The sequence below is a fragment of the Gekko japonicus genome, unplaced genomic scaffold (assembly GCF_001447785.1).
Source record: "Gekko japonicus isolate JY-2015 unplaced genomic scaffold, Gekko_japonicus_V1.1 scaffold2530, whole genome shotgun sequence".
NCBI lineage: Eukaryota > Metazoa > Chordata > Lepidosauria > Squamata > Gekkonidae > Gekko > Gekko japonicus.
Genome location: NW_015162027.1, coordinates 172,823 through 182,547, shown reverse-complemented (window position 1 = coordinate 182,547; position 9,725 = coordinate 172,823). Strand labels below are relative to the sequence as shown.

Sequence of the window (9,725 nt, the reverse complement as noted above, 5' to 3'; positions counted from 1 at the left end):
CCTCCACTTGCACCTGCTGGATGACCTTGGGCAAGCCATAGTTCTGGCACAGCTGTTCTTGAAAAAGAGCAGTTTCTGTCCCTCAGCCCCACCTACCTCACGGGCAATGTTCCCTCTAAGCTGAGTTAGTGTGAGCTAGCTGACAGTTTTTTAGCCTCCAGCTCACACATTTTTGCCTTCGCTCAGGAAGGCTGGCTCCAGACCAAACTAATTTATGCAGCAGCCGAATTGCTCGCTCACAACTTTAATGCCAGTTAGTTCACAAAGTAGAATTTTTGCTCACAAGACTCCACAGCTTGGAGGGAGCATTGTTCACAGGGTGTCTGTTGCGGGGAGGGGAAGGGAAAGGAGTTTGTAAGCCGCTCTGAGACTCTTTTGGGTAGTGAAGGGCCGGGTATAAATTCAATCTCTTCTTCTTCTTCTTTTACCTCACAGGGTGTCTGTTGTGGGGAGTTTGTAAGCTGCTCTGAGACTCCTTTGGGAAAGGAGATTGCAAGCCGCTCTGAGACTCCTTTGGGTAGTGAAGGGTATAAATCCAATCTCTTCTCTTCTCAGACAAAAATTTGTGAGCTGGAGGCTAAAAAACTGTTGGCTAGCTCACACTAACTCAGCTTAGGGGGAACACTGCACCCAACTGATGAACACGTTAGCCCTGCAGGTCAGTGAGATGCGTGCCCTTAAAAATAATAACCCCAAAAGGCTACCGTCCATTTTTTATTGAGAATCCATTTAGCAACAAGTTTTAGTGTTTCAAAAAAAAATAAATGGGAATACCCGGTTTTGATTCCCTCTACTACGAACAGCGATGAACCAAGAGGTTCTCCTCTTCTCGCCACAAACAAACCGTCAACATTGCCTTCCGAATGAACTCCCGTAAGGCATCTTTCAAAAGCACCCAACCAAGAAAGGGGCTGTCCTTAAACAGAGGAACTTTCTGGTAAAGCAGGCATTAATTTAAGCCCGGTGGGCTATGTCAGCAACTGATCAGTCCCTTTTGCAGACTGCGGAGGGAAAGACAGAGAGCCACGCGTGTTCCCTGAGCACAGTTCCTGAGCCGGCGGTCAACGGAGGGCACAGATTTTCTCCTGGAATTTACAACAGGAGGGAAACTCTGCCCAGGAGAGAAATAAGGCACGTGGGGAGGCTCAGGGGTTGGTCCCAGAGGTACGGGTCGACAAAGCCCAACTTCCCAAGGTCTGCTCTAGGCACGCCCTTTGGAAAGGAAAACGAGATTGCCTGGAGAGGCCGTGCCAGAGGAGGAGCGCGGAGAACAGAAACCGTGGACAGGCGGAACACCTCCCGCCCACCCCCCGCGTGCACCGCACAGGCAGAGACCCTGCGGGCATCAGAGGGAAGCCCTCACTGGATCTCAGCAGTCCGCTGGGGGATGCAGCCTTCCATCTCGAGTGCTTCGGGCCAGCCCTCGTACTTGTTGGCGTTCTTGCTGTTCTTGACGTGCTGTGGAAGGAGCGAGAAGAGCGTTCAATGGGGGTGTCGGGCACCTCCTCGGCTGCCTCTTTTCCCAGGGGCCCTCTAATGCAGGGGTGTCGAACTCATTTGTTCTGAGGGCCGGATCTGACATAAATGAGACCTTGTCGGGCTGGGCCATGTGTGTCATAAAATGTAACGCCGGGTAGCGGAGATATAAAACTTTATAAAGGACACAAACACCAACGGTTTCTTTTTTACTTAAAATAAAAACATGCTTAAAACATTAGCTCTGTAAGCTGCAAACCTACTTTTGATTTATTGACATTCACCACAGAAATCTCACGCTCAGAGTTCTGAGTCTAGGACCAAGGTTAAAACATGAAATGGCTGAGCGACTGAGAGAGTCTGGCGAAGCAAGCTATGATGCAGCAGCAGCAGCAGCAGCTGAACTGGAAGCAGGAGATGGCCGGTTCCACTACGGACCTGATGGAAGCCCTCTGGGGGCCTGATCTGGCTCTCGGACTGCATGTTTGACACCCCTGCTCCAATGATTTTGAGGTTTGTTACCCCTGCCCCTCCAGTCAACCTTTCCAGGTGGCATCGTAGGCCCAAAAGGCAAAAGGGCCCAGTACTGACTATCACATTCAAAGCCCTTCGTGGCCTTGGTCTCTCACATCTGTAGGACCAAAGAGCAATTCACATGCGGAATTCACTGCCACAGGAAGCAGTGGCGGCTACAAGCATAGACAGCTTCAAGAGGGGATTGGAGAAATATCTGGAGCAGAGGTCCACAAGTGGCTGTTAGCCACAAGGTATAGATGAAACACTCTGTCTGGGGCAGGGATGCTCTGTGTTCTTGCTGCTTGGTGGGGGGGCCACAGTGGGAGGGCTTCTGGAGTTCTGGCCCAACTGGTGGACCTCCTGGTGGCCCCTGGGTTTGGGCCACTGTGTGACACAGAGTGTTGGACTGGATGGGCCACTGGCCTGATCCAAAATGGCTTCTCTTATGCCTGGGGCAATAATGCTCCATCTTCTTGGTGCTTGGGGGGGGGGAACAGTGGGAGCGCTTCTGGAGTTCTGGCCCCACTGGTGGACCTCCTGATGGCCCCTGGGTTCGGGCCACTGTGTGGCACAGAGTGTTGGACTGGATGAGCCATTGGCCTGATCCAACACGGCTTCTCTTACGTTCTTACATCTCAGGCAGCGAAGCTCTGTATCCTTAGTGCTGGGGGGGGGGCAACAGTGGGAGGGCTTCTGAAGTTTGGGACCTCCTCCTGGCCCCTGGGTTTTGGCCGCTGTGTGACACAGCGCGTTGGACTGGATGGCCTGATCCAACATGGCTTCTGTTATGTTCTGAAATTATTATAAGCACCTCTCTCCCTATGCTCTGCCACGACGGCTTTGCTCATCCCAGCATGGCCCTCTGCAGGTACTATCCTGCAAACGGGCAAGAATTGGTAACCGGCCGTACTTGTGCATTCTCTGTTGTGTTACTGTTGTTGTCCCCCCGCCGCCGCCTAAGGAGGTCAGGGAGGCTCCCACACTCCTGGCTTTCCGCAAACTGCAAAATGGAATTATTCCAGAGGGCTTTTTTGCACAAGTAAACAGGACTATAGGTCAGAAAGTCGTAAAGGACAGGGACTGTGGCTGGGCTCCCGATAACTGCAAGTATGCTCCAGACCAGGTAGTTTCCACACCACTTAATAAGGTAAGGGTAAAGGTTTCCCTTGCTCAAAAGCCAGTCGAATCCGACTCTAGGGGGCCGGTGCCCATCTCCATTTCCAAGCCAAAGAGCCAGCGCTGTCCGAAGACGTTTCTGTGGTCATGTGGCAGGCATGACTCAACGCTGAGGCGCACAGAACGCTGTCACCTTCCCACCAAAGCGGTACCTATTTATCTACTTGCAAGTTCTTGCTTTCGGACTGCTATGTTGGCAGGAGCTGGGACCGGAGACGGGAGCTCACTCCGCCACGCGACACTCGGGTCTCGAACTGCCGAACCACCGACCTTCCAGTCTGCAGCTCGGCGTCTTAACCTCTGAGCCACCGTGGCTCCTACACCACTTAATGCACCACGTTTAAAAGCCCATGCTTTCTTTCAGCTCTGTTTGAGATCTCTGTTTGTTTTTGGATTTCCGTAATCCAAACGCTATTGTGCTGTTTGGGCCCCGTCCTGTTGACTGCCTTGCGTCTCAGTACGAAAAGCAGACTACGAATAACCGAATACAAATAAAGATACCTGTTCAAAGGGGCTCTTGTCCTGCACCCCCTTGGCGCCGACAAACACCCAGCTGTCCCGGAAGGCCAGGTCCTTAGCCACGCTGCTGCCCAGCTCGGTGAAGATTTTGCGGGTCTCTTCGTTCATTCTGGAGAGGAGGAGATGGCTGTGAGCAAGCGAGCCAGAGTGATGCGGATGTATTTAGGCCAGGGGTGGCCAAACTGCGGCTCGGGAGCCACATGCGGCTCTTTCACACATATTGTGCAGCTCCCTGCAGGGCGGCTGGGGAAGCAAAGGGGAGCCATGCTTTCCCTCCCCTCCCTCCCCTCTATTTGTTTCTCTCTCTTTCTTTCCACCTCTTTCCTTCTCTCTCTCTCTTTCATCTCTTTCCTTCTCTTCCTTTCCATCTCTTTCCTTCTCTCTCTCTCTCTTTGCACCTCTTTCCTTCTCTCTCTCTCTTTCTTTCCACCTCTTTCCTTCTCTCTCTCTCTTTGCACCTCTTTCCTTCTCTCTCTCTTTCTTTCCACCTATTTCCCTCTCTCTCTCTCTCTCTTTCCTTCTCTCTCTTTCCATCTCTTTCCTTTCTCTCTCTCTCTCTTGATAAATAAATATCCTTCGCAAATAAATATCACTGGACAAATAAATATCATTATCAATATCTGTTTTTACCCCTTTTTATTTTTCTCATTTAATGTCAATAAAAAGCAAATGTGCATATTTTTAAAATGAAAACGTGAGTGTGATATTTGTTCATGTCTTACGGCTCTCAAACATCTGACGTTTATTCTGTGTGGCTCTTACCCTGAGCAAGTTTGGCCACCCAATTTAGGCAGATCATGAAAGGGACGGCAGGAAGGGACGAGCTGGTACTCGGCTCTTATACGCCCAGCATTATGCCAATCACCACTCTGGAGGCGGGAAGGAATTTTCCTCCAAGTCAGATTGGCTGGTGGGTTTTTTCCTTTCTCAGGACAAAAGAGCAAGGGGTCACTGGGAGAGGAGGTGGGAAGTAGCGGTAAATTTTCTGCATTGTGCAGGGGGGTTGGACTAGACGACCCCTTGGGGGATCCCCTTCCAGCTATAAGTTTCTAATATGTACCCTTTCCCCTCTGTCACTCACACTCTTCTGAGCACACAGCCCCACTTCTGGGGAGGGGCTGTGGCTCAGTGGCAGAGCATCTGCTTGGCACACAGAAGGTCCTTTTAACTCTAGATGCCGGGGATTGAACGTGGGACTTTCAGCACGCCAAGCAGATGCTCTGCCACTGAGCCACAGCCCCTCCCCAGAAGTGGGGCTGTGTGCTCAGAAGAGTGTGAGTGACAGAGGGGAAAGGGTACATATTAGAAACTTATAGCTGGAAGGGGATCCCCCAACAGGCTGTGTTCCCTCTAAGCTGAGTTAGTGTGAGCTGGCTCACAGTTTTTTAGCCTCCGGCTCACACAGGTTTGTCTTGGCTCATGGAGGATGGCTCCAGAGCAAACTAAATTATGCAGTAGCCAAATGGCTCCCTCACAACTTTAATGCCAGTCGCTCACAAGGTAGAATTTTTGCTCATAAGACTCCACAGCTTAGAGGGAGCATTGGGGGAGAGGAAAGGAAGTAAGCCGCTCCAGGACCCTGAGTGAAGGGCAGGGGCTTAACCACTACACCAAACTGGCTCTCCTCCTCCCTCCCTCCCTCATTTCTCATCTTCTGAAGAGCTTCTGCTTGGAATGCAGAAGGTCCCAGGTTTTATTAATAAATAAATAAAATAAGTCAAGGGCTGGCTGGCAAACAGGTCTGAAAGGCCAGGTGCCAAGTAAGCTGCTTTCAACACCCTCAGAGGGGCTGGGCGAAATCGCTAAGCTGCCTTGATGCTGAATGCAAGCAATGGCACGGTGGCATCTAACCCGTACCGGCTGTCCCCAGTCGGTCACTCACTTTGTGGCGGGGTCGTCGTACGAGGCCACGAATACCAGCGTCCCCTCATGCAGCGGCCGGATGAATTTTAACAGCTCGTTCACATCTGGAGGACAGAGAGAGAGAGAAAGAGAGACACAGCGACTTAAGGCAGAAGGTCTCCACGGTTCTTTCAAATCCTGCACAGACCGCTGGCGTGCAGAAAAGCTACAAAGCACAGAATTGTTTGTTTATCCATGTTCTTTATAGTCCACTTTTCTCTCTGGGATGCAAGGCAGCTTACACAGGAGGAGTCAATACAAGCAACAGAGCAGGACATCCAACAGACGACGCAACGGGATGTGACTCGCAGAAAGCTGGAAACTGGCCAGAGGTGAAGCAATAATAATAATAATAATCACATGGCAGAGTCTGTAGTATAGCCGGGAGATCCTATGATTGTCTGACAGCCAGCAGTTCTCGCTCTTTTAGCGTTATGCACCACTAGGTGGCGAGCTAGACTTGTTTTCAAGGCAAGAGATGTTTCAGAGGTGGTTTGCCATTGCCTGCCTCTGCGTCACAACCCTGGTATTCCTTGGAGGTCGCCCACCCAAATACTAAGCATTTTGATGCAGTAATTCAAAGCAAACAGGTGTCAGTTATCGGACACTGTTAAATAAACAAAATATTTTCCTCCCCTACTGAAGAGCTTTTGCCCTCCCAGCTCGAGGAAACCTTGAAGAAACTCAAACAGTTGGATTGGGCTAGCACCGTGGCCAGGGCCAGACGCACCTGTTCTCCTTTGGCTCTGGGATTGCTCCCTCCAGAGAGATTTCTGGATTTTCATTCATCGCTACCAATTCCATCCCACCGCCATGCCTTTATGCTGGCCCGCTTAAATGCATTTCCAACTATGGTAACGCTGGGCAGATTTAGAGGCTTACCTTACTCAGATCGCCTCTGTCTGTGCAACTCTGGCGAAATTGAAACTTTAGACCATCTGATGTTTCGCTGTCTCCATTGGACTCAAGATAGAGGGATATATATCATTCCTATTCTTACGAAGATGAATCTTCCCTTGCAACCTTGGGTGCTTTCAGTATTGCTATCTGATTCAAATGCCGATGGACTGATAACAGCTAACGTGGCGCGGTTCTTGGCTAAGGTTGCTGCTCTTAAGAAACACTGAAAGCTTTATCATCTCTGCAAACACCTACACTGATTTTTAATCTTCGGAGGATTTTAGTTAGTTGGCTGCGCCCCAAGTGTAGTTAGGTCTTTTTTATTCTCTGGGCTATGCTTGGGTTTATATGTTTACTGATTGTGACTATGTACTTGTCATATTTTATGTCAATTTTATGTACCTATTTTACTCCTTTTGCATTCTCTTTTGGTCAAGACTCTTTTGGTCAAGACATATAGACCCATAATAAACTGAATTGAATAAACAAAATATTCCAAGAGCGCTAATGTTTTAAGCATGTTTTTATTTTGTTTTTAAAAAAACCTTTGTGTCTGTGTCCTTTATAGAGTTCATATCTCCGCAACCCGGCATTACATTTTATGACACACGTGGCTTGGCCCAACAAGGTCTCATTTATGTCAGATCCGGCCCTCATAACAAATGAGTTCGACACCCCAGCTCTAGAAGTCACCCCAGCTCTAGAAGTCCACCTTTCAGCCTCCCCCACACAAGCTGCCAGCATTGCCTTAAGCCAGCCAAGTCCACACAGCCAAGACTGTGGGTGTTTCCTCCCTCACAACGCACTTTTCAACAGAGCAACCCTGCAACCTCTATGCATAAAGCATTCCCCAACTTGCAGCACGGCAATCAAAACGGCAACCTCTCCAGCTGCTCCTTCGTCTTCCACCTTGCTTTCAGACCAAACATGAAGTCTCAACTACTGCCAGACAAAATCCAGAGAGAGACTACCCCTGTTCCACAGCCATACCAGAACCGTCCCAAGAGACCTCAACTATTCTTCCATACCCCACTTTCATCAGGTAAAGCCCACCAAGCCATGGGTAAGAACGTAAGAGAAGCCATGTTGGATCAGCCCAATGGCCCATCCAACTCTGTGTCACACAGTGGCCAAAACCCAGGGGCCATCAGGAGGTCCACCAGCAGGGCCAGAACTCCAGAAGCCCTCCCACTGTCGCCCCCCAAGCACCAAGAAGATAGAGCATTATTGCCCCAGACATAAGAACATAAGAGAAGCCATGTTGGATCAGCCCAATGGTCCATCCAGTCCAACACTCTGTGTCACACAATGGTCAACACCCAGGGGCCATCAGGAGGTCCAGCAGTGGGGCCAGAACTCCAGAAGCCCTCCCACTGTCGCCCCCCAAGCACCAAGGAGACAGAGCATCACTACCCCAGACATAAGACCATAAGAGAAGCCATGTTGGATCAGGCTAAGAGCCCATCCAGTCCAACACGCTGTGTCACACAGAGGCCAAAACCCAGGGGCCATCAGGAGGTCCACCAGCGGGGCCAGAATTCTAGAAGCCCTCCCACTGTTGCCCCCCCCCCCGAAGCACCAAGGAGACAGAGCATCACTCCCCCAGACACAGTGTCCCATCTATACCTTGTGGCTAATAGCCACTGATGGACCTCTGCTCCAAGCCCCTCCCACTCACCTCCTGCCCACATGTCGAAGAACTTCGCATCGATTAGCTCTCCATTCACTCCTGCAGGCAAAGTAAAGCAAGACGAGTGTTAGGGGCAGGCCGCACATCACCCCGTGGCCCCGTCGTCCGTGGCCCACCGTCCCATCTCACCATTCACGAGTGCAATGTTCAGGCCCCGGCCCACGTTGTTCTTCACGCTGCTCATCAGCCTGAAAGGGAAACGAGAAGGCGGTGAGGGTTGCCAATCTCCAGGTGGTGGCTGGAGATCCCCTGGGGTTACGACTGCTCTCCAGGCAGCAGAGTCCAGTTCCCCTGGAGGAGATGGCGGCTTCAGAGGGTGGGCTTTGTGGGATCACACCCCCGCTGAGCTCTCCCCGCTCCCCAGATTCCACCGTCCCGAGGCTCTGGCCTCAAGTCTCCAGGAATTTCCCAAGTTACAGCTGGCCACCCTAGAGACAGACACCACCAGCAGGCCTCCTAGCAAGGCCACAAGCGCTGAGGCTTCCCCTCGGGGATAAGCAGCCCGAGAAGAGAAGAAGAATAATAATAAGAAGAGATTGGATTTATACCCCGCCCTTCACTCGGAGTCTCAGAGCAGCTGACAAACTCCTTTCCCTTCCCCTCCCCACAACAGACACCCTGTGAGGAGGAAGAGGAAGAGGAAGAAGAAGAAGAGGAGGAGGAGGAGGTTGGATTCATACCCAGCCCTTCACTTGGAGTCTCAGAGCAGCTGACAAACTCCTTTCCCTCCCCCTCCCCACAACAGACACCCTGTGAGGTAAAAGAAAAAGATGAAGAAGAGATTGGATTTATCTCCCGCCCTTCACTACCCAAAGGAGTCTCAGAGCAGCTGACAAACTCCTTTCCCTTCCCCTCCCCACAACAGACACCTTGTGAGGTAGGTGGGGCTGAGAGCTCTTGACAGGAACTGCCCTTTCAAGGACAACTCTTGTCAGAACTATGGCCTGCCCAAGGTCATCCGGCTGTACAAATCCCACTATTAGAAAACAGCATCAAAGATTGCCAAAATGATGTATTAAAAAATGATAACGTTGGTGGTGTCACAACAACAACATTAATGCATACTGTAACTCTAATAAGGCTTAAGAGACAATATTTCCTCCTTTGAGGATAAGACATAAAGTCCATGTAGTCAGTGTAACCGGACAGGAGGAGTCCACAAAGTCATAACATTTTCCAAACAGCCTTTGCAAAGACGCCCGTTCTAGATACTTGGAAGATGCGTTTCCTTCGACTTCATCAGTTCGCCGGCTGTTACAGTATGCATTAATGTTGTTGTGACACCACCAGCTTTATAATTGTTCACTATATTGTTTTGGAAGGAGCTGCGGTGGCTCAAGTGGTTAAGACGCTGAACTGCAGGCTGTGAAAGGTCGGTAGTTCAGCAGTTCAAGACCCGGGTGTCGCAAAACGGAGTGAGCTCCCGTCTCTAGTTCCAGCTCCTGCCAACCTAGCAGTTCGAAAGCAAGAAATTGCAAGTAGATAAATAGGTACCACTTCAGTGGGAAGGTAACAGCGTTCCATGCGCCTTGGTGTTTAGTCATGC

The 9,725-nt window shown here is 50.6% G+C and overlaps 1 protein-coding gene across 1 annotated transcript in view; it reads right to left on the bottom strand.

Moving 5' to 3' along the window:
- Nucleotides 1-707: 707 nt before the first annotated feature.
- Nucleotides 708-9,725, bottom strand: part of FAM3A (family with sequence similarity 3 member A) — a 21,849-nt gene continuing 12,831 nt past the window's right edge. The window contains exons 5-9 of the mRNA XM_015405527.1: nucleotides 8,309-8,367; nucleotides 8,168-8,218; nucleotides 5,570-5,654; nucleotides 3,670-3,796; nucleotides 708-1,458 (exon numbers count right to left, since the gene is read on the bottom strand). Coding sequence (XP_015261013.1) covers nucleotides 1,360-1,458; nucleotides 3,670-3,796; nucleotides 5,570-5,654; nucleotides 8,168-8,218; nucleotides 8,309-8,367 — 421 coding nt within the window. The 3' untranslated portion in view covers nucleotides 708-1,359. The remainder of the gene's footprint in view (nucleotides 1,459-3,669; nucleotides 3,797-5,569; nucleotides 5,655-8,167; nucleotides 8,219-8,308; nucleotides 8,368-9,725) is intronic.